A 25431-nucleotide genomic window follows, 5' to 3' on the forward strand; every position below is an offset into this window, starting at 1 on the left:
GCTACATAGATCCTGGCAGACTGGGTCGAATTGCTTCCTGAATTGGAGTATTCCCGTGGCTAGGTCCGAGTAGAATCTTACTTGCTGGTCCTTGTACCAAATGTCTTTTTTAGCCCATGAAGCAGTAAAGACTGCCTGCTTGTCCTTGTAGTTGAGGAACTTCATTATTAGTGTTCTCGGTGGCGCCTTGGTTTCCCTCATCAGTCTAATTCGGTGTGCCCTTTCGATATCAATTGAGGATCGCAGAGTTTTAATCTCCAGTGCCTTCGGTGACCACTTCTCTAAAAAAGAACATGTATCTCGTCCCTCAGCACCCTCCGACAGGCCTACCAGTCTCAGGTTGTTCCGTCGGGATCTCATTTCCAAATCCAATAGTTTATCCTCCAAAGTCTTATTTTTTGATTCCAATGCGTGTATTTTAGTCTTCAAGTTTGCTACATTGTCCTCAGCGCTAGATATTCACATTTCGGCCTGTAATACACGTTCAGCACAATCATTTATCTCCTTCCTCATACCTTGTATCGCTGCCAACCTTATCTGTCCAACTTTAATGAAAAGTCTGTTTTCATGCAGGTTATAGCAGCCAGTATTGTGTCCGCCTTCATACCTCCGTGTTCCCCCACTCTGCTGGTCTCCTCTTCTGCCATTTCATCGTTAACTTTTGGAGATTCACCACGAGCCCCGTAGTCAGTTAACCGGCTGAGAAGACACTTCGCTCTTTTCTTTACTTTACCAGCCTTCGGCATTATAACACCCACACCGATATTGTGCTTTGAAGAATTGTTGCAAATGAGAATATTTCCTGTAGAAATTGTAGTAGCTAAAGCAGAGCAGTGTGAAACACAACTTTCTAAGTGGTTGCCATACCGGAAGTTCCTGATTGTAAGCTTTCAATATCATGTGTACAAGGACACTATGGTCCTGTGAAAATCAGTTTTTGCTGAAGTCACTGGTCATTAAATACTCTACTTTATTGTTTTGTGCACTGACTGGAATTCCCTCCCATATTTTTGTCTTTTATTCTATATGCTCTGTTTTCTCACAGTCTGTCATCCTGACTCCATCCCTTTCAAACTTCTTCACACTCTCCTTCCTATTTCAACATGCAGGTGAACTGGGAGAATCAGGTTGGTGCTGGACCCCAGGATAGGGAGTTTGTAGAGTGCCTACGGGATGCATTCTTGGAACAGCTTGTACGAGAGTTGACCAGGGACAAGGCTATTCTGGATTTAGTGTTATGTAATGAACAGGATTTGATAAGCGATCTTGAAGTAAGGGAGCCATTAGGGGGTGTGATCATAATATGATGTTTTTATCTGCAATTTGAGAAGGATAAGGGCAGCTCGGAGGTGTCAGTGTTGCAGTTGAACAAAGGACACTATGGAGCCATGAGGGAGGAGCTGGCCAAAGTTAACTGGATGGATATTCTAGCAGAAAAGATAGTGGAACAACAATGGCAGGTATTCTTGGGAATAATGCACAAGGTGCAAAATCAGTTCATCCCCCGGAGAAGGAAGGATTCAAAGGGGGGAAAGGGGCCACAGTGGTTGACAAAGGAAGTCAGAGATTGCATAGCATTAAAAAAAGGAAGTATGACAGAGCTAAGGTGAGTGGGAGGACAGATGATTGGGAAATTTTTAAGGAACAACAGAACTTAACTAAAAAGGCAATACGGGGAGAAAAAATGAGGTACGAACGCAAGCTAGCCAGGAATATAAAGGAGGATAGCAAAAGCTTTTTTAGGTATTTGAAGAGAAAGAAGATAGTTAAGAACAATGTTGGGCCCTTGAAGAATGAATTGGGTGAAATTGTTATGGGAAACAGAGAAATGGCAGAAGAATTTAATGAGTGCTTTACTTCTGTTTTCACTAAGGAAGACACAAGCAATCTCCCAGATGTATGGATGGGCCAAGGACATAGGGTAACAAAGGAAATGAAACAGATTGACATTAGGAAGGAAACGGTGATGAGTAGACTGATCGGACTGAAGGCTGACAAATCCCCAGGTCCAGATGGTCTGCATCCTAGGGTACTAAAGGAGGTGGCTTTGGAAATTGCGGATGCATTGGCAATCATTTTCCAATATTCCTTAGATTCAGGATCAGTTCCTGAGGATTGGAGAATGGCTAATGTTATCCCACTTTTTAAGAAAGGAGGGAGGGAGAAAACAGAGAACTATCGACCTGTCAGCCTGACATCGGTGGTGGGAAAGATGCTAGAGTCCATTATTAAAGATGAAATAGTGGCATATCTAGATAGCAGTGATAGGATTGGGCCGAGCCAGTGCGAGCCAAGGGCAAATCATGCTTGACTAATCTATTGGAGTTTTTCGAGGATGTAACCAGGAAGTTAGACACGGGAGATCCAGTGGATGTAGTGTACCTTGATTTTCAGAAGGCATTTGATAAGGTCCCACATAGGAGATTGGTGGGTAAAATCAGAGCTCAGGGCATCGGGGGGAAGATATTGACATGGATAGAAAACTGGTTGGCAGATAGAAAGCAAAGGGTAATGGTGAATGGGTGTTTCTCGGAATGGCAGCTGGTGACTAGTGGGGTGTCACAGGGCTCGGTATTGGGACCACAGCTGTTTATGATTTACATCAACGATTTAGATGAAGGCATTGAGAATAACATCAGCAAGTTTGCTGATGATACTAAACTGGGTGGCAGTGTGACATGTGATGAGGATGTTAGGAGAATTCAGGGTGACTTGGATAGGCTGGGTGAGTGGGCAGATACTTGGCAGATGACGTTTAACGTGAATAAGTGTGAGGTTATCCACTTTGGGAGTAAGAACAGATAGATAGATACTTTATTCATCCCCATGGGGAAATTCAACTTTTTTTCCAATGTCCCATACACTTGTTGTAGCAAAACTAATTACATACAATACTTAACTCAGTAAAAATATGATATGCATCTAAATCACTATCTCAAAAAGCATTAATAATAGCTTTTAAAAAGTTCTTAAGTCCTGGCGGTTGAATTGTAAAGCCTAATGGCATTGGGGAGTATTGACCTCTTCATCCTGTCTGAGGAGCATTGCATCGATAGTAACCTGTCGCTGAAACTGCTTCTCTGTCTCTGGATGGTGCTATGTAGAGGATGTTCAGAGTTTTCCATAATTGACCGTAGCCTACTCAGCGCCCTTCGCTCAGCTACCGATGTTAAACTCTCCAGCACTTTGCCCACGACAGAGCCCGCCTTCCTTACCAGCTTATTAAGACGTGAGGCGTCCCTCTTCTTAATGCTTCCTCCCCAACACGCCACCACAAAGAAGAGGGCACTCTCCACAACTGACCTATAGAGCATCTTCAGCATCTCACTACAGACATTGAATGACGTTGAACAGGAAGGCAGATTATTATCTGAACGGTGTAAAGTTAGGCAAGGGAGAAATACAAAGAGATCTAGGAGTCCTTGTTCATCAGTCACTGAAGGTGAATGAGCAAGTGCAGCAGGCAGTGGAGAAGGCTAATGGAATGTTGGCCTTTATTACAAAGGGAATTGAGTACAAGAGCAAGGAAATCCTCTTGCATTTGTACAGGGCCCTGGTGAGACCACACTTGGAGTATTGTGTACAGTTTTGGTCTCCAGGGTTAAGGCAGGTCATCCTGGCTGTAGAGGAAGTGCAGCGTAGATTCACGAGGTTAATTCCTGGGATGTCAGGGCTGTCTTACGCAGAGAGGTTAGAGAGACTGGGCTTGTACACGCTGGAATTAAGGAGATTGAGAGGGGATCTGATTGCAACATATAAGATTATTAAGGGATTGGACAAGATAGAGGCAGGAAATATGTTCCAGATGCTGGGAGAGTCCAGTACCAGAGGGCATGGTTTGAGAATAAGGGGTAGGTCATTTAGAACAGAGTTAAGGAAAAACTTCTTCTCCCAGAGAGTTGTGGGGGTCTGGAATGCACTGCCTCGGAAGGCAGTGGAGGCCAATTCTCTGGATGCTTTCAAGAAGGAGCTGGATAGGTATCTTATGGATAGGGGAATCAAGGGATATGGGGACAAGGCAGGAACCAGGTATTGATAGTAGATGATCAGCCATGATCTCAAAATGGCGGTGCAGGCTCGAAGGGCCGAATGTTCTACTTCTGCACCTATTGTCTATTGTCTATTTACATTCCAACTTCTCCAGTAATGATTCAGATATATGGCTCTTTCTCTTTCCACAGATGCTGACTGATCTGCTGAGAGTTTCCAGCAATTTCTGTTTTTATGTTATACCTACAGCAACTGCCATTCATTTGATTGTCTAATCCCACCCAGTCTTGTATTATTAGCAAGGCTGGAATGGTAACATGTTGGTCAAAGTTGTGGACAGCTGGGGCCCATATTGCTTTGGCTCCTCTTCTTGCAGTTATTTCACAAGTGAGATGTTATCAGTTTAAACATAATTGCTTATCCTCCAGGTTCTAGCTTCATTACATTGATGATAAAGAAAAAGAAAAGGATCAAGGAAAGTCCCAAGGCATTTATATAAAGAAATAGGGAATAACCAAGGAGAGGGTAGATCCATTCAAGGATAAAGGAATGGATTCGGTGCTTTCAATGAGAGCAAATGGCAGAAACTTCAATTTCTTTGGCCATTTGCCTCTCCCATCTATCACCTCCTAGCTTTTTATTTCATACCCCTCCCCATACCAACCCACCTGGTTTCACCTATCACCTGCCAGTTTGTACTTCTTCCTCTCCTGCCCCTGCCCTCTTCCTTTCCAGTCCTGATAAAGGGTTCTGGCCCAAAACATCAACTGTTTATTCTCCTCTATAGATGGTGCCTGACTTGCTGAGTTCCTCCAACACTTTGCTTGTATTGCAGAGGTAATAAATGAGTATTTTATGTCAGTATTTATCGAGGAGAAGAAATAGAGGATGGTGAAAACGAAGTGCTAATGCTCTGGGATATTTTGAGAGAAAAAGTAGATGATGCTAGGCCTTCTGAATAGCAGTAAGGTGGGAAATGTTTAGAATTGTTATTTTCTCATGGTTTTGTTTTTTCTATGTTTGCTTTTATTTTCAATGTGTGTAATTGTGATATACTTTTCAGTGAATTTTCAGTAATTCTAGTACTGACTGTATTTTTCTAGAACTTTCTCTACATTTGGTGTCACACCACTGAACCTAACTATTTCATTGGTTACTTCTTATCAATGGAATAGTCTTTATCTGTTTAGCTTGTAGAAGAGCATTATGCTTTCTTTATTCTTGAATTATCGTTGTTCTCTGTTTCTTGTTCTAAAAACATCTCATAAAACAAAGCAAGTTTTATGCCTCATTTCTGACTTCTGAAGAACTTCTGAATCATTACATCTCCAGATCCAACAACTTGGAAATATTGGTAGGATGGTTGCGAAAACAGAAGGACATGGAAGAATCCTAAACAAAGGGGAAAGTTTCAGTATGCACATTATTTAATAGGAGGCCGGTCTTGTAGAACTGGTCATTGATTCAGTCTTGCAGAACCAGTGGGCTGTGCACAGTTGTGTGAATTTTGGTCATGACCGGAATGAGATTTAACACCAAGATAAATTATGGAAATCTACTACAGAAAAAGGAGGAAGTAAACCTCCAGCTGTTATATGTGAACAGATGACTGAGGGTTTGAGTTCTTATTTAAACAAAGTATTGCAATTTGATAAGATTATTGAAGAAATCAAGCTCAGTGTCATATCTAATGGAATATGGCTGCTAGATAATATTAAACAGCCATGGGGTAAGATCCAGATGCCAGCATATTTACCACAGTTAAAAAAGAGAGAACTTGTTCGGTGGGAAGACCAATATGATGAAAAACATCATTTAGAAGCTGAACAATTAGAAAGGAAAAGGAAAACTGACAATTTATGAAATCAGTATGACAGAGACAGTATAAAGTCTAAAGAGCAAATTTGTGCATTAACTGAGCAAATGAGAGAATGGCAGAATAAATGTAATTGGATTGAAATGCACTAAATGGCGCTCCAGGACAAACTGGAGCAGTATCAAAAAGCACAATAGGGGGCTCAGAGGGACAGTCCTCTTCCTGCCCTCCTTCCAAAGAGCCTGTGGTTCATAACATGTCTGGATCCATCACTCCCCAGGTGCTGATCACATATATCCCAGAACCTTGAAAGGAACAAGTGATGGGACTGCTGGAGTTTTGACAAGGATTATTGGAGAGTAGCAAGTGTTGTGCCTTTGTTCAAGAAGGGAAAAAGGGATAATCCAGGAAATTATAGGCCTTTAGGGACAGACAGCGTGTACTTGCGCAGGGCTGCTCAGGCCTTACTGAAAGTGGCCACATAAATGCGTGAAGTAGTAAAGAAGGTAAATGGTATCTTGCCTTCATTGTTAGGGGTGTTGAGAATAAATGTAAGAAAGTCATACTACAGCTCTATAGATATTTAATCAGACAACACTCAGAGTATTGTGTGCAGTTGTTTGACCCAGTATAGGAAAGATGTGGAGACTGTGGAAAGAGTGCAGAAGTGCTACAGGATGCTACCAGGATTAGAGTGTATGAGCTATCGGTAAAGATTGGACAAACTTAAGTTGTTCTCCCTACAATGTCAGAGGCTGAGAGGAGATCTGTTAGATGTTTTCAAAATTAAGAAATGCATAGATAAGACAAACAGAATCTTTTCCCCAAGATAAAATGTCAATTACCCCAGTTTAAGCTCAACCAATTTGGGGGATTTTGGGGGTGGGGTGCAGACAGTGACAGGCAGTTTGGTGGAGTTTAAGAGGCTTTTCAACAGACACAAAACTGTGAAGGGAATGGAGGACATTTAGTATAAATGGGCATCAAGAGTGGCACAACATCATGGGCTGAATGGTCTGTCCAGTGCTATACTGTTCTGTGCAAAGACATTGAGCTACATATTGACAGTTTTGATCTATGTAAGCATAGTTGTGTAAGGATGTATTCTGGAGTAGGGTTATATAGTAAATATTAAATTCAACAACCATTTTTCATACTTGTATAGGGATTGTGGGTTGAATTCAAAATGCAGCTCAGAAGAGTAAATTGCAGACCAAGTAACATCCATGGAACTGCATATGCATGAATGCAATTGATACCCCATTACATGAATAGGACTCAGAGACCACAGTAATTAATACTCAATTTGGGTATATTGGTGGGAAGATCCAGGTATTTTAAAATGACAGATTGACTCAAAATAAGCATTATGAAGGCATTGCAACTATAGAAATTGTCCTCTTACCTTTGCTCCTTAACATATAAAAATGTGCGGTGATACTCAGTTGGGACATCTCTGTCTCGCTCACTCATGACTCTAAAACACTGTCAGCTTGTGTGTATGTGTGTGTTCTGAATAAAAGATCACTTAACATCTACCATCTGAGTCTCTCCAGTGACCTTGTTCATGTTACAACAGTTGTTACTGCACCTATAACCACAAGTAGGGAATATTCCATTGCATGACCTCTAGCTTATGATTGTAGGAGTACCCATCCTCAGCTCAGTTCCTGAAGGAAGTGCTGTATTAGCTGCTTGGATTATATTGTTGAAGAATTTAGGATTGGTAATATCATTCCACACCTAGTGAAGCTAGCTGGGCTTCATTTTTTATTTTGCAGCTGGTCATTAATTGGCACTCTTAAGATCATAAGACCATTAGATATAGGAGCAGAATTAGGCCATTTCGACCATCAAGTCTGCTCTGCTATTTCATCATGGCGGATCCATTTTTCCTCTTAGCTCCATTCTCCTGCCTTCTCCCTGTATTGCTTCATGCCCTGATCAATCAAGAATTTATCAACCCCTGCCTAAATATACAAAAATACTTGGCCTCCACAGCTGGCTGTGTCAATGAATTCCACAGATACACCACTCTCTGTCTAAAGAAATTCTTCTTCATCTCTGTTCTAAAAGGATGCTTCTCTCTTCTGAGGCTGTGCCCTGTGGTCTTAAACTCTCGCAACATAAGATGCATCCTTTCCACATCCACTCTATCAAAGCCTTTCACCATTTGGTCACCCCTCCAGAGCCATCAAACGCTCCTCATGTGACAAGCCATTCAATTCTGGAATCATTTTCGTGAATCTCCTATGAACCCTCTCCTGTTTCAGCACATCCTTTCTAAGGTAAGGGGCCCAAAACTGTTTACAATACCAGTTCTAAGCCTCACCAGTGCTTTATTAAGTCTCAATTTTACACCCTTTTGTGGTAGAAGGGCTACTTTGCCATTCAACAATATTGTCTAAATCCTGCTGTGAACATCCTTCTGAGGAATTCAGAGTAGCGATGAGCAGTGGGGAGTGATTCCAGCTTTGTAACTTATCAGCTCATCTCAGGTCTGAGAATGTGACACTGGACAGTTTCAATTCAGGAACCAGGCAGATCCATAGAATGAAAGCCCAGTTACTGTTCAAAATTCATCTTAAATCCTTCACAAAGACCATTTTGTTCCTCTATAGTTGTAATTTTTAAGTTGATTAACATAATTTTATAATGTACTGGATGAAATTTTAAAGAGCATTAATACTGTAGTCAAAGTTTTCATTATTTAGAATGGGAGATAAATACTCATGGTAAAATCCAGTTACATAATCTAAACACAAATAATTCAGTTAATTACCATTTGAAAACTATTCAGAATGAATAAAAATGGTAATAAATGTTAAAATAAAAATAGTAGTACTTACTGGTGGTGCAGTGTATGATAACAGTTAGAAATACCTGGGATTAAACAAAGACTTGTGTGAAACAATATCTCAATATGCTTGGCTTGTAAATAAATATGGAAAATGCTGGTTCAGTAACTTAAATGAAACTTGCATCTTGTTATTTTGCAACAATAATCTGAAACAGAAAAGCATAGAGCACGATGCCACAGTACAGACCCTACACGCTGTTGTTTCAACCTTATAACTTACTCTAAAATCAATCTAAATGAGTAAACATCTTTTACACTTTTATCAAGTCATCTCACCTCCTCCTTCTTGCCAGAGAGAACAGCTCCAGCTCACTTAGCCTATCCTCATAAGACATTTTCTGGAATCAAAACAGCATCTTGGTAAATCTCCTCTGCACCCTCTCTAGAGTGACCACATCCTTCCTATAATCGAGGTGACCAGAACTGAATGTAATGTTCCAAGTGTGGTCTAACTAGGGTTTTATAGAACTGCAATACACCATGGCTCTTGAACTCAGTCTCCTGACTGATGAAAGCCAACACACCATATGCCTTCTTAACAATCCTATCAACTTGCGTGGCACACTGCTAAAATGTCCACCATTAACCCTGTATTATGCCTTCAAATTCAACTTTCCAAAGTGCATCACTTCACAGTTTTCTGGGTTGAACTCCATTTGACACTTCAGTCTAGCTCTGCATCCCTGCACAATCCTCGCTAATTTGATTTGGTGCAAACAACTTGTATCCCTGTATATTTTGATTTACATGTGATAAATTAAGCTAATTGTTAATATCTGTCTTTTTCTATATTAATTCCTGCACTTGGTCCATAGCCTGTTATGCCTTGAAGATCCAAATGCTCATTCAAATAATTTTTAAATGTTGTGAGGGTTTCTGCTTCCACCACTTTCTCGTGGAGTATGTTTCAGATTCCAACCATTCTCCGGTAGAAAAATGTCCTTCTTACATCCTGTCCCAAAGTCTGTGCACTCTCTGCTTTGGAGAATCATTTCTCTGCATCTGCTTTTTCTTTGACTTATACCTGTCCTAATCAATTTCCCTTCATAACTGAGCCATTCCATCCCAATCAACATCCTGATGAACCACCTCTGCAGCCTCTCCAGCATATGTGTACATTCCTGTTTCATACTCTCCCACAGGCCTTTAGCATTATCATGGAAAAGGATAAAATCAGAGAGGACAGGAAAACTTTTAATTGGGGAATGGCAAATTATGAGGCTACAAGGCTAGAACTTGCAGGTGTAAATTGGGATGATGTTTTTGTAGGGAAATATACTATGGATATGTGGTCAATGTTTAGGGATCTGTTGCAGGATGTTAGGGATAAATTTGTTTCAGTGAGGGAGATAAAGAATGGTAGGGTGAAGGAACCATGGGTGACAAGTGAAGTGGAAAATCTAGTCAGGTGGAAGAAGGCAGCATACATGAGGTTTAGGAAGCAATGATCAGATAGGTCTATTGAGGAATACAGGGTAGCAAGAAAGGAGCTTAAGAAGGGGCTGAGGAGAGCAAGATGGGGGCATGAAAAGGCCTTGGCGAGTAGAGTAAAGTAAAACCCCAAGGCATTCTTCAATTATGTGAAGAACAAAAGGATGACAGGAGTGAAGGTAGGACTGATGAGAGATAAAGGTGGGAAGATGTGCCTGGAGGCTGTGGAAGTGAGTGAGGTCCTCAATGAATACTTCTCTTCGGTATTCACCAATGAGAAGGAACTTGATGACGGTGAGGGCAATATGAATAAGGCTGAAGTTTTGGAGCATGTTGATATTAAGGGAGAGGAGGTATTGGAGTTGTTAAAATACATTAGGATGATGAGTCCCCAGGGCCTGACGGAATATTCCGCAGGCTGCTCCACGAGGCAAGGGAAGAGATTGCTGAGCCTCTAGCTGGGATCTTTATGGCCTCATTGTCCATGGGAACGCTGCCGGAGGATTGGAGTGAGGCGAATGTTGTCCCCTTCTTCAAAAAAGTTAGTAGGGATCGTCCGGGTAATTATAGACCAGTGGGCCTTACGCCTGTGGTGGGAACGCTGTTGGAAAAGATTCTTTGAGATAGGTCTATGGGCATTTAGAACATGGTCTGATCAGGGACAGTCAGCATGGCTTTGTGAAGGGCAGATCATGCCTAACAAGCCTGATAGAGTTCTTTGAGGAGTTGACCAGGCATATAGATGAGGATAGTGCAGTGGATGTGATCTACATGGATTTTATTAAGGCATTTGATACGGTTCCACACGGTAGGCATATTCAGAAAGTCAGAAGGCATGGGATCCAGGGAAGTTTGGCCAGGTGGATTCAGAATTGGCTTGCCTGCAGAAGGCAGAGGGTCATGGTGGAGGGAGTACATTCAGATTGGAGGGTTGTGACTAGTGGTGTCCCACAAGGATCTGTTCTGGGACCTCTACTTTTCGTGATTTTTATTAACGACCTGGATGTGGGGGTAGAAGGGTGGGTTGGCAAGTTTGCAGATGACACAAAGGTTGGTGGTGTTGTGGATAGTGTAGAGGATTGTCGAAGATTGCAGAGAGACAGTGATAGGATGCAGAAATGGGCTGAGAAGTGGCAGATGGAGTTCAACCTGGAGAAGTGTGAGGTGGTACACTTTGGAAGGACAAACTCCAAAGCAGAGTACAAAGTAAATGGCAGGATACATGGTAGTGTGGAGGAGCAGAGGGATCTGGGGGTACATGTCCACAGATCCCTGAAAGTTGCCTCCCAGGTAGATAGGGGAATTAAGAAAGCTTATGGGGTGTTAGCTTCCATAAATTGAGGGATAGTGTTTAAGAGTCTCGAGGTAATGATGCAGCTCAAGAACCTCTGGTTAGGCCACACTTGGAGTACTGTGTCCATTTCTGGTCACCTCACTATAGGAAGGATGTGGAAACATTGGAAAGGGTACAGAGGAGATTTACCAGGATTCGCCTGGTTTAGAGAGTATGGATTATGATGAGAGATTAAGGGAGCTAGGGCATTACTCTTTGGAGAGAAGGAGGATGACAGGAGACATGATAGAGGTGTGCAAGATATTAAGAGGAATTGATATAGTGGACAGCCAGCACCTCTTCCCCAGGGCACCACTGCTCAGTACAAGAGGACGTCACAAGATCACAAGACAAAGGAGCAGAAGTAGGCCATTCGGCCCATCGAGTCTGCTCCGCCACTCCACCATGAACTAAACTATTCTCCCATCTAGTTCCAATTTTCGGCTTTCTTCCCATATCCCTTGATACCCTGACTAATTAGATACATATCAATCTCCTCCTTAAAAACCCTCAATGATTGGGCCTCCACAGCTGTATGTGGCAACAAATTCCATAAATCCATGACCCTCTGGCTAAAAAAAATTTTCCTCATCTCTGTTTTAAATGGGTACCCTCTAATTCTAAGACTGTGACCTCTTGTCCTGGACTCACCCACCAAGGGAAACAGCCTTTCCACATCTACTCTGTCCAACCCTTTCAACATTCGAACTGTTTCTATGAGATCCCCTCTCATTCTTCTATACTCTAATGAATACAATCCAAGAGCCGACAAACTCTCCTCATATGTTAGTCCCTGCATTCCAGGAATCATCCTAGTGAATCTTCTCTGAACTCTGTCCAACATCAGCACATCCTTTCTAAGATAGGGGGCCCAAAACTGCACACAGTATTCCAAATGGGGTCTCACCAACACATAGGACCCCATCAACACACTCTTATACACTATTCCTCTTGAAATGAATGCCAACATAGCATTTGCTTTCCTTACTGCCAGTCCAACCTGGTGGTTAACCTTAGGGTATCCTGCATGAGGACTCCCAAGTCCCTTTGCACTTCCGATTTTTGAATTTTCTCCCCATCTAAATAATAATCTGCCCGATTATTTCTTCTTCCAAAATGTACAACTGTATATTTCTCAACATTGTATCTCATCTGCCATTTCTTTGCCCACTCTCCTAAACTGACCAAGTCTCTCTGCAACCTTTCCATTTCTTCAACACTTCCTGCTCCTCCACCTATCTTGGTGTCATCCGCAAACTTAGCCACAAAACCATTTAATTCATAATCTAAATCATCGATGTACAGTGTAAAAAGAAGAGGCGCCAACACCAACCCCTGCGGAACACCACTAGTAACTGGCAACCAACCGGAATAGGATCCCTGTATTCCTACTCTTTGCTTTCTGCCAATCAGCCAATGCTCCACCCATTCCAATATCCTTCCTGTAATTCCATGGGCTCTCATCTTATTAAGCAGCCTCTTATGCGGCACCTTATCAAAGGCCTTTTGAAAATCCAAATACACAACAGCCTCTCCCTTGTCAATCTTATTCGAGATTACCTCAAAATTCCAATGGGTTGGTGAGGCAGGATCTTCCCTTCATGAAACCATGCTGGCTTGGGCCTATTTTGTCATGCACCTCAAGGTAATTCATAACCTCATCCTTGAGGATCGACTCCAAAAACTTTCCAACTACCAATGTCAGACTAATAGGTCTGTAATTTTCTTTTTGCTGCCACCCCCGTTTCTTAAACAACGGAACTACATTTGCGACCTTCCAGTCCTCCGGAACCGTGGCAGAGTCTACTGATTGCTGGAAGATTATTTCCAATGCCTCCACAATCTCCAAAGCCACCTCCTTCAGAATCCGTGAATGCACTTCATCTGGTCCGGGAGACTTATCTATCCTTAGTCCATTTAGCTTCTCAAGCACTTTCTCTCTAGTAATCTTGATTGTACCTTTTTCTATTCCCTGAGACCTCTGGCTATCAGGTATATTGCTAATGTCTTCCACTGTGAAGACTGATGCAAAGTACTCATTTAGTTCTTCTGCCATCTCTTTGTTACCCATTATAAGTTCGCTAGCATCCTTTTCAACAGGTCCTATATCTACCCGTGTCACTCTTTTACTCTTCATATATTTTAAAAAACTCTTAGTGTCCTTTTTTATGTTAATTGCCAATTTCTTTTCATAATTCATCTTTTCTTTCCTAATGACTTTCTTAGTTTCCTTCTGTAAATTTTTAAAATTCGTCCAGTCCTCAGTTTTCCCACTAATTTTTGCTTCCTTGTAAGCTGCCTCTTTTGCTTTTATTTTAGCCTTAACTTCTCTCATTAGCCACATTTGTGTTATTTTCCCTTTTATGATTTTCTTTTTTCTTGGAATATATTTTTCCCATACTTTCCTTATTTCTTGTAGGAATTTCATCCAATTCTGCTCTACTGTCCCTCCATTTAGCTTACTTTTCCAATCAACTTGGGCCAGTTCCTCTCTCATACCACTGTAATTTCCTTTGTTCCACTGAAATATTGATACACCTGATACCAGCTTCTCCTTTTCAAATTTGAAACTGAACTCGATATTATGATCATTACTTCCAAGGGGTTCCATTACCTCTAGCTCCTTAATCACCTCAGGCTCGTTACACAGCACCCAATCCAAAACAGCTGATCCCCTGGTGGGCTTATGGACAAGCTGCTCCGAAAAGCAATCCCGTAGGCTTTCTACAAACTCCCTCTCCTGAGATCCAGTATCTTCCTGCCTTTCCCAATCCACTTTCATATTAAAATCTCCCATAATTATCTTGACATTTTCCTTCTGACACATTTTTTCTATTTCCAGCTGTAACTTGTAGTCCACATCCCGGCTGCTGTTTGGAAGTCTGTATATAACTGCTATTAGTGTCTTTTTACCCTTGCCATTTCTTAACTCGACCCATAGGGATTCTACCTCTTCTGATCCTATGTCCCTTCTTTCTCGTGATTTGATATCGTTGCTTACCATCAGGGCCATGCCACCCCCTTTACTTACCTTCCTATCTTTCCTATACATGGTGTATCCTTGAACATTCAGCTCCCAATCACATCCATCATTTAGCCATGACTCAGTGATGGCCACTGTGTCATATCTTTTAACCTGTAGCTGTACATCAAGGTCATGCCCTTTATTTCTAATGCTGCGGGCATTTAAGTACAGTACACTTAGATCAGTATCTGTTACTGATTTTGCTATATTTCTATCGCACAGAAGATTACCCCGTCTATTCACCTGCCTGTCCTTCTTGCCATCTTTGCTGCACAGTATCTTTGACTTATTTCTATTTTCCTCTTCCTCGACCCTAACACCCTGGTTTCATTTCCTTTGCCAACTTAGTTTAAACCCTCCCTAACAGCTATATTAAACAATCCTGCCAGGATATTAGTACCCTTTGAGTTCAATTGTAACCCATCGTTTCTGTTTAAGTCATGCCTCCCCCCAAATAGATCCCAGTGATATAAGAATTTGAAGCCCTGCCCTCTGCACCAGTTACTTAGCCACACATTCATCTGCTTAATTCTGCTATTTTTACATCATTGGCACGCAGCTCAGGCAGTAATCCTGAGATTATTACTCTGGAGGTCCAGCATGTCAGTTTTCTTCCTAGCTCCCAGTAATCTTCCTTCAGGACCTCCTCTCTCTTTCTGTCTAGGTCATTGGTACCAACATGTACCAAGACTTCTGGTTGCTCGCCCTCTCTTCTCAGAATACGCTGGACCTGATCCAAGATATCCCGCACCCTGGCACCAGGGAGGCAACACACCATCCGGGTATCCTTGTCCCCTCACGATGGAATCCCCTATAACAACGGCATTTCTCCTTGATTTCTTTGGCTTTAAGGTAAGGGGTGGGAAGTTCAAGGGGGATATTAGAGGCAGATTTTTCACTCAGAGAGTGGTTGGTGCATGGAATGCACTTCCTGAGTCAGTGGTGGAAGCAGATACACTAGTGAAATTTAAGAGACTACTAGAAAGGTATATAGAGGAATTTAAGGTGGGGGCATATATGAGAGGCAGGGCTTAAGCGTCGGCACAACATTGTGGGCCGAAGGGCCTATACTGTGCTGTACTATTCTATGTTCTATGTTCTATAGAGTAATGCACACAATTCACCAGCTGTGGCCAAATCTGTGTTTTATGAAGTTGTACAATAATCTCCTTACTGAAAGAGTCTGTGTCCTGGCTAATGAAAGCGCATATCCCCATGTCGTTTTCACTGTCTTATCTACCTAAGCATATTAATCAAAATATTTCACAGCCTCCAAATGAATGAAATAGTTTGGAACCCCAAAGGAAATCAAGAAACAGTGACATCTAAGACATGATGAATTGTTTGCTGAAGTTGTGAGGAATCTGAAGGGCCCTCTCTGTAGAAGAAAATGTTCCTGAACACCAGCCAACCTTCTGAACAGCAGTGTTCAGGGAACCCAGATCCCAATGTGGAAATGTAGGTCTCTGTTGTAATTGACTAATGCATTCATACCACATTGCTCTACCAGGAAAATTGGGTCAGACAAAAGCCACTGAACCCTTTGAGCCTGCCACAAAGTAAGAACTTCTTCCAGGACATTCAAGGAAGTTTTGTTAACCCTTGAAGCTACAGCCTGATCAGCTCACAACATAAAATGTGTCAAACACCATAATCTCTCTTTCTAAAACTTACAGATAATTAATGAGTAAACAGTGGACAGAAAACGAACATTTCACATTACTCCATGCTGTTGATAAACTTACCAAAAGTACTTTAGCCATTTTCTTCAAACTCTGGAACAGAAAATTCTCAGTTATGAACTATTAAATGTAAGCATCCTGTAAAATGCACAAAAAATACGTTTGTATTAAATTTACATCTGCAGTAATACAGTTTGCAATATGCGATATTTTCTAGTTGAAGTTTATTGTCATCGGCATAAGAACTCATGACATAAATGCCGTGTTTTACAGCATCAACAGCAGCAGGAGTACCTGATAACAAGTCAAATGTAAGTTAACATCAATTAATGTATATAAGACTGTACACTAAGTGGCCACTTCATTATGCACACCTGTACACCTGTTTGTTCATGCAAGTATCTAATTAGCCAATCATGAGGCTGAAACTCTGTCCATAAAGGAATGCAATCATGGTCAAGAGGTTCAGTTGTTGTTCAGGCCAAACATCAGAATGGGGAAGAAATGGGATCCAAGTGACTTTGACTGTGGAGTGATTTGTTAGTGCCAGACAGGGTGGTTTGAGTATCTCAGAAAGTGCTAATCTCCTCGGATTTTCACAAACAACAGTCTCTAGAGTTGACAGAGAATAGTGCAAAAAAACAAAAAAACATCCAGTGAGTGGCAGTTTGGTGGGTAAAAATACTGTTATTAACAGGTCAGTGAAAAATAGCCCGCCTGGTTCAAGCTGACAAGAGACAAAAGTAACTCAAATAAAAATGCATTACTACACTGGTATAGAGAGGAGCATCTCTGAATGCACAACACATTGAACCTTGAAGTGGATGGGTAGAGGAAGACACTCAACTGGCATAGACTCAGAGGCCACTTTATTAGGTACAGGAGGTACATAATAAAATGGCCAGCAAGTGTAGAAGTAAATAATGCTGCTCTGGACACAGGCCCCATTGGTAACTTGCCATTGGCCCTGGATGCAGTCTCAGGATTTTTAACATATCAGTAAAATTTCTACAGTTTCTCAGCAGAGTCAAATGCTTTCTCAGTCCCTCATAATAACTAACCAATTGTAAACTGAGCATCATTGTAACTATCCCCTCTGAACAACTTCTTGGGTCTATCTGAACTGCCATATGTATGTAGATACTTGACCCCACCAAATCTTTCTTCTCCAGGATTCTGAGGACATTTAATGAATGCTCTGCACAAGGATTCTGGTTTCCTGGCATTTCAGCCCTGAAATTAACCTGTCCACTTCTCTGTTAAAAAAACTACAGTTACTATGGGAACCAATGTGATGTTCATGCATGTCTGACCCATTTTCAGATGCTAAATAGGTTAGGACTCCCAACGGTCGCTAGTGCAACATCTGAATCTGGGCTTAAGCTTCTATGCAAAAGTCATAGTTTAGTCCCTTGTAACTACATTTAGTTTCCTCAGGCACACAGCAATAAAATTAATGTTTCCTAAAGAGGCCAACAGCTTCAAAGATCAAAATAATTTACTCATCTAAGTCCATATCTGTCACCATATACAACCCTGAGTTTGATTTTATTCTATAGAATAACCATAAGAGAATCATTGAAGGACTGCTCAACTTGGGCATTCAACCAGACACTCATTTTAGAGCAAGTAATTCCCTCTTCTGTCACTTTACATGTACAAAAACCTTTTATTCAGATTGTTCAGTCCAACCACAAGACCATAAGACATAAAACCAGAATCTGGCCATTTGGCTCATTGAGTCTGCTCCACCATTTCATAATGATTGATTTATTAGACCTCTGAACTCCACTCTCCTACCTTCTACCTTTGACATCCTGAATAATCAAGAACCTATGAGCCTCCGGTTTAAATATACTCAATGACATGGCCTCCACAGCCATCCATGGCAATGAATTCCACAGCATCTCCACGCTCTGGCTAAAGAAATTCCTCCTCACCTCTGTTCTAAATAGATATCCCTCTATTCTGAGGCTGTACCCTCTGGTCCTAGACTCACCTACTTTTTAGGACGTCCACTCTCTCTAGGCCAGGGTTTCTCAATTGGAGTTCCGCAAGATTTTTTGAACTTTGTGCAACATGCAATGCTAGTGTTTGCAGTAGTGGGCAGTGACGGAGCATCCCCGTTAGCAATCTCGTTAGAGGCCTCTCAGCCCAATATGCAAGTGAGCAGTAGGGCCATGTTTATTTGTTTGAGTCCATTCTCAGTGTTTGACGTGAGATAGGGGAGGGAAGGATGGTAGGCTGATAATTGGAGAGTGTTATATTGCATGGAGGGGTGGATGGTAGGCTGATGAGGAGTGTGAAATGCATTTTCCAAGCATTGAATGGACTCGCCTATGTTTACATTTTATTAACCCCTGTGCATTACAGACATGTCTGATGGTCCAATGTGGTGATATTTGAGTTACAGTCTTCTGAATTATGCTACAGAAATGGTTAACTTTATTAAACAAAGACCAGTTCACTTGAGAATGTTTGAAAAACTGTGTGAAAACCTGGAAAAAGAGCACACCAATCTCCTGCTACGTACAGAGATGCGGTGGCTTAGCAGGGGAAGAGTTCTCAATGAGGTGTTTGAGCTGAAAGATGAATTGCAGGAGTACTTTCAAGAAAACAGGTGGGCAGATTTTTCTGAGTGCTTTAAAGATGAAGAATGGCTGCAGAAACTAGCCTACTTAACAGACATTTTTCATCATATGAACCAGTTGAACAAGTCTCTGCAAGGCCCTGGAGAAGATGTTTTGACTTCAAGTGACAAAATTCTTGGATTTAAAAGGAAACTGAGTCTTCAGAAAATCATGTTGCAAAAGGAAATCTTGAAATGTTTCCATTGCTGCTTGGGCTTGAGAATGAGGAAAGATATCAGAAAGTCTTGAGTATTATTGAAAACCACCTGAAAGAACTAAAGAACAAAATTGAACATTATTTTTCCTCCCTTTCGACACAAGTGTATGACTGGGATAGAACTCTTTTTCTGAATTTTCTGCTCAGCCTGACAACTTGAATTTGAGAGAAGAGGAAAAGCTTTTTGAGACACAGTCTGATCATACACTCGATATGAGATGTATGACCTGCCCTGGACGTACTGGATTTCTGTGAAAGAAGAGTATCCTGCCATTCATAGGAAAGCAATGAACATTTTGCTGTAGTTTTCAAATTCTTACATGTTTGAGCAAGCTTTCACTTCTTTAACAAGCATCAAGAGCAAGGATAGGGATTGTCTCCTTTCAGTTGAAGGTGAAATCCATGTGTGCTTATCTCACATTCAACCCAGAATTGAGTATTTGTGCAGCAAAATTAAAGCCCAGATTTCATATGCCAGGCCAATATTTGAGTCTGATCATGTAACTTAGTAAGAAAATGTTTTTTTCAAAGTCTTGTTTAAAACTGCCTTCAGGTATATTTTCATTCATATTGATTTGGCTTATGGTTTTTAGTAACTTTACTATTCAACATTGTCAATAAATTTTCATGTTGTAAATAGCATTAATTAAAATCAATTTACAACCTTTATTTAAATTAAATACACCAAGCCTACCTTTAGAAAAAATAAATTCCATTTTGGCTTAAGCCAGTTATTTAACAGAAATTCATTATGTTTGCCTTATGAGTTTTTAAAATTTATGAAAGGGAAAGGGAAGAGATTAATTTCAAGAAAGGTAAGCTAAGCTTAACTGCCTGTTTTTTTTTTCTGGAAAGATTGGCTAAAAATTCATTCTCTACTCAAAAAAATAATTCTCTACATCCTTTTCAGGGTGTGGGGGGTTCTTTTGAAGACCCTGAACTGGAGTTACACTCTGACCGGTCCTTTGCGGGAACGGGATGCGCTCTCAGGGCCTCACGGCTGGCCGCTTTTTGCTATCCCAAGGACACAGCCTGGAAGACGAGCGCGCCTTCAGAATTCAGGGATATTGAAGCTCTGGGGTCATGCTGATCCTACGCCAGTGCCCCTGACTGGTCAAAAATAAAGTTACGGAAACAACAACGAAGAATCCTATATCTGTGTGCAACAGTATTCCTGAGTCACAACCTAGGATTTCATGAGTGACAGTAGTGAAAACCAAGAGGAAGCTATTGGCATGATGAAGGATGTCCTGAACACTGGCATGGTCAAGACAAAGATTGTATTTTGGAATCTATGAACCATGTAGAATACGGGCAAGCTGGCACAAATAAGTGCAGCAATGCATCATTACATCCTACATATACTGGGTGTTAGTGAAAGGAGATGCACAGGGTCTGGAAGCATCTGGTGAAACAGTTTTATACTCAGGAAACGAAGATGGTCAGCATCGTGATGGTGTGGCTGTCCTTTGGAAGAAAGGCAACGAGAAGTGCTTGCCGGAGTGGAAACCAATCAACAGCAGGCTGATGAGAGTCAGACTGAAAGGGAAGCAAGTGTGATCCAGTGCTATGCTCCAACTAACGACAATGACATTGAAAAAAAAGGATATTTTCTACAAACACCTGCAATCAGAGGTAGAGCTACCACTACACCATGACATAATAATTGTCATGGGATATCTAAACACTAAAATGTGAAATAACAACTCACACTTCACTAGGGAAATTTACATGCATGGATGTGGAATGATGAATAACAATGGTGAAAGACAGGTGGAATTCTGTGTCATGAACAAACTGGCTATAGGGGGCCCTCTATCCACACTGTGAAATTCACAAGCTGACATAGTGCTCACCCAATGAACGTAACAAGAACCAGTTTGACCATTTAATGATCAGTGGTTCATGGAGATGATTCTTGCAGGATACAGAGGTGAACAGATGAATAGATACAGGAAGTAATCACTTTATCAGTGATGAAATTCAAGCTGAAAGGCACTAGGACCAGAACACATGTACAAAGACTTCTTGATCTTGAAAAGCTCAAGGGCACCAGTGTGAAATCTGCCTTCACCATTCAGCTTAAGAACAGATTCCAGGACTTGGAAGACATTGACGAGTTTGTGCCAGTAGACAGGATTGACACAATATAGAAATGGATTGCCTCAGTCTTCAAGGAGAGCAGCGAGGCTTGTCTAGGTTACAGAGCTTGAAAGAAGAACAAAAAATGGATAGAGCAGGAAACATGGCTAGCCTTAGAAGAAAGTGTTAGATGCAAAGTCAACACAAATTGAGGAGAAACTTGAACTTGCATATACGGAAGCTATCAAGAACATGAAGAAGCTTGTAAGAAAGGATAAGAGAGTCGACATGGAAGACCTTTCAGAGGAAGCTGAAGTAGCAGCCTGTCGAGGTGATTGGGGAAACATAGACACGATTTGAAAATTGGAATGTGGAATATTCCGGGCCAGATCCAGTGGCCGCAGGAGAGATAAGAATGGGCTGCTTTAGACAACTGAGAAAGAGCAAGAATCATGATGAACGATGTATTTCAGGGAATTATTAAGTAGACATGGATAATCTAACATACAAGAGGCAACAGAGGACCTCAACATCAACACAGATCTACCCAAGAGAGAAGAGATAAGACCATAGGACATAGGAACAGAACTAGGCCATTCAGTCCATTGAGTCAGCTCCACCACCCTATCGTGGCTGATCCTGGATCCCACTCATCTCCCTATACTTGACATCTCACTATATCCTTTGATGCCCTGACCAATCAGGAAACAATCAACTTTTTCCTTAAAGATATGCACGGATTTGACCTCCACCACAGTCTGTGGCAGAGCATTCCACAGATTTACTGCTCTCTGGCTAAAAAAAGAAATTTTAAGTCTGTGTCTTCCAGTTCTGGATATCCCTACCATATTTCACGTCACATGCTGGTGATAATAAACTTGATTCTGATACCATAGGAAACATCCTTTCCACATCTACCCTACCTGCTTCTATCAACATTCGGTGGGTTTCAATGAGATCCCCCCGCATTCTTATAAATTCTAGTGAGTACAGTCCTAAAGCTGCCAAACACGCCTCAAATGTTAACCCCTTCATTCCCAAAATCATCTTCGTGAACCTCCTCTGGACTCTCTCCAATGAGTGTACATCCTTTCTGAGATATGGGCCCAAAACTATTGACAATACTCAAAGTGGGGCCTGACAAGTGTCTTATAAATCCTTAACATTATCACCTTGTTTTTATATTTCATACCCCTTGAAATAAATGCCAATATTGCATTTGCCATCTTTACCACAGACTCACCTGTAAATTAACCTGCCAGGAGTCTTGCGCTCCTAAGTCTTCTGCACCTCTAATGTTTGAACCTTCTCCTCATTTAGATAACAGTCCACACTACTGTTCATGTTACCAAAATGCATTATCATACATTTCCCAACACTGTATTCCATCTGCCATTCTTTTGCCCATTCTTCCCACTTGTCTAAGTCCTGCTGCAATCGCATTGTTTCCTCAGCACTACCTACCCCTCCACCAATCTTCATATCATCTACAAACTTTTCCACAAACCCATCAATTCCATTATCTAAACCATTGACAAACAATGTGAAAATCAGTGGTCCCAATACTGACCACTGAGGAACACCACTAGTCACCAGCAGCCAACCAGAAAAAATCTGTATAACTCCCACTCGCTGCCTCCTGCCTGTCAGCCATTCTGCTAGCCATGCTAGTATCTTTCCTGTAATACCATAGGATTTTATCTTGTTAAGCAGCCTCATGTGTGGCACCTTATCAAATACCTTCCGAAAATCCAAGTAAATGACAGCCACTGCCTCTCCTTTGTCCACCTTGCTTGTTACTTCTTAAAAGAACTCTAACAGATTTGTCAGGCAAGACTTCCGTTTACAGAAACCATACTGACTTTGACTTATTTTATCATTAGTCTCCAAGTACCTTGAAACCTCATTCTTCATAATAGACTGAGTGGTTCCCCAACCACTGAGGCTGGCCTATAATTTCAATTCTTTTGCCTTCCTCTCTTATTAAAGAGTGGAGTGGAATCTGCAATCTTCCAATTCTCCAGGACCATGCCAGAATCAAGTGATTCTTGGAAGATCGTGACCAGTGCATCGATTATCTCTTCAGCAACCTCTCTCAGGACTCTGGCCCAGGTGACTTCTTCACCTTAAGACCTTTGACTTTGACTTTGACTTATGTCTCCACAGTGAAGACAGATGCAAAGTACCGATTAAGTTCATCTTCCATTTCATTGACCCCAATACTACTTCACCAGCATCATTTTCTGGTGGTCCAATATCACCTCTCAGCTCCCTTTTACTCCTTATATATAACTGAAAAATCTTTTGGATCCCGCTTTACATAATTGGCTAATCTGCCCTCATATTTTATCTTTTCCCTTCTTTCAGTTGCCTTTTGTTGGATTTTAAAAGCTTCCCAATCATCTAACTTTCTGCTCACTTTTGCTACCTTATATACCCTTTCACTGACTTTTATGTGGTCTTTAACTTCCTATTGAGCCACGGTTGTCTACCCCTGCCCTTTGAGAACTTCTTTCTCTGTTGGACATATCTATCCTGTGCCTTGTGAACTATTCCCACAAGCTTCAGCCATAACTGCTCTGCCATCATCCCTGCCAGTATCCTCCTCCAATCCACCTGGGCAAGCTCCTCTCTCATGCCTCTGAAACTCCCTTTACTCCATTGCGATACATGTGAGTTATGATTCACCCTCTGAAATTGCTGTATGAATTCAATCATATTATGATCACAGTCTCCTAAGAGTTCCTTTACATTAAGCTCCCTAATAAGATCTGGGTTATTACACAACACCCAGTCTAAGATCATCTTTCCCCAAGTACGCTGAAGCACAAGCTGCTCTAAAAAGCCATCTCATAGGCATTCAACAAATACCCTCTCTTGCAATCTGACACCAACCTGACTTTCCTAATTCCCTTACATATTGAAATCCCCCATTACCATTGTGTCATTACCCCTAATACATGCCTTTTCCAGCTTCCTTTGTAATCTCAACCCCACATCTTGGCTACTATTTCAAGGACTATATATGATCCCCATAATTTTTTTTACCCTTGCAATTTCTGAATTCTACCCACAAAAATTCAATATGCTCTGACTGTATGTCACCTCTATCTAAAGATGTAATTCCACATCTTACCAGCAGAGCTAGACTGTTGCCTATGCCTTCCTGCCTGTCCTTTCGATACAAAGTATATCCTTTGATGTTAAGCTCCCAGCTATGGACTTTTTTCAGCCATAACTCAGTGATGCCCACAACATCATACTGACCAATCTCTAACTGTGACACAAGTTCGCCCACCTTATTCCGAATGCTACACGAATTTAAATACAGCACCTTCAGCCCTGCATTCTTTGCCATTTTGAATTTTGCCTCTGTGGTACAATTTAACTCTTTGCTCTGTCTGCATTTGTACCCAATCATCCACTTGTCCTTTCCTACATTCATGTTACACCCATCATCTGCATGTAACCCTGTTAGCTCATCCTCTATCATACTGGTTCCCATCCCACTGCCATATTGAATTAAACCACTCCCAACAGCTCTCATAAGTCTACCTACAAGAATATTGGTCCGCTTGGATTCAAGTGTAATCCGTTCCTTTTGTACAGGTCCCACCTGTCCCAGAAGAGTTCCCAATTATCCAGAAATCTGAAACCCTGGCTCTTGCTCCAATTTTTCAGCACGCCTTTATCTGCCACCTCATTCTATTCCTATCCTCACTGTCACATGGCACAGGCAGCAATCCCTAGATTACTACCCTTGAGGTTGCAGCTTCCTTCCTAACTCCCACTATTCTTTTTTTAGAACCTCCTCCCTTTTTCTTCTTATATCGCTGGAACCGATATAAGACCCTCCCTTTTCTGGATATTGTGAGTACGTCCAGAAACATTGCAGACCCTGGCACTTGCAAGGCAAACTAGCATCCATGTTTGCTTTTTATGTGTACAGAATTGCCTATCTTTTCCCCTAATTATAGAGTCCCCAATAACTGCTGCCATCCTCTTCAGTTCCCTACCCTTCTGAGCCACAGGGCCAGACTGACTCAATGCCAGAGGCACGGCTGCTGTTGCTTCCCCCAGGTAGGTCGTCACCCCCAACAGTACTCAAACAGGAGTACTTATTGTTGAGAGGGACGTCCACAGATTGTTGCTGTAATTAAATCATTAAAGAACAGCAAAGCTCCAGTACATGACAATATGAATGCTGAGCTGTTCAAAGCTTAACCAAAAGCTGTAACAGCCATCCTGCAACTACTCCTTACTATAATGTGGGAATGGAGACAGAACCCAGGAATTGGTCAAAAGAGAGCTATTGGTAAGATCCCCAAGAAAGGAGCGCTGTGAATGCAACACTTGGCATGTTAT

General features: G+C 41.5%; 1 protein-coding gene across 1 annotated transcript in view; it reads right to left on the reverse strand.

The window, feature by feature from the left end:
• The window catches only part of LOC140718203 (uncharacterized), a 114622-nt gene that overhangs the window by 83464 nt on the left and 5727 nt on the right, over window positions 1-25431 (reverse strand). Inside the window, exons 2-3 of the mRNA XM_073031655.1 lie at window positions 16201-16275; window positions 8656-8689 (exon numbers count right to left, since the gene is read on the reverse strand). Of these exons, the coding sequence (XP_072887756.1) occupies window positions 8656-8689; window positions 16201-16218 (52 nt within the window). The 5' untranslated portion in view covers window positions 16219-16275. The remainder of the gene's footprint in view (window positions 1-8655; window positions 8690-16200; window positions 16276-25431) is intronic.

Source organism: Hemitrygon akajei, chromosome 29, assembly GCF_048418815.1.
Source record: "Hemitrygon akajei chromosome 29, sHemAka1.3, whole genome shotgun sequence".
In the NCBI taxonomy this organism is placed as follows: Eukaryota; Metazoa; Chordata; class Chondrichthyes; order Myliobatiformes; family Dasyatidae; genus Hemitrygon; species Hemitrygon akajei.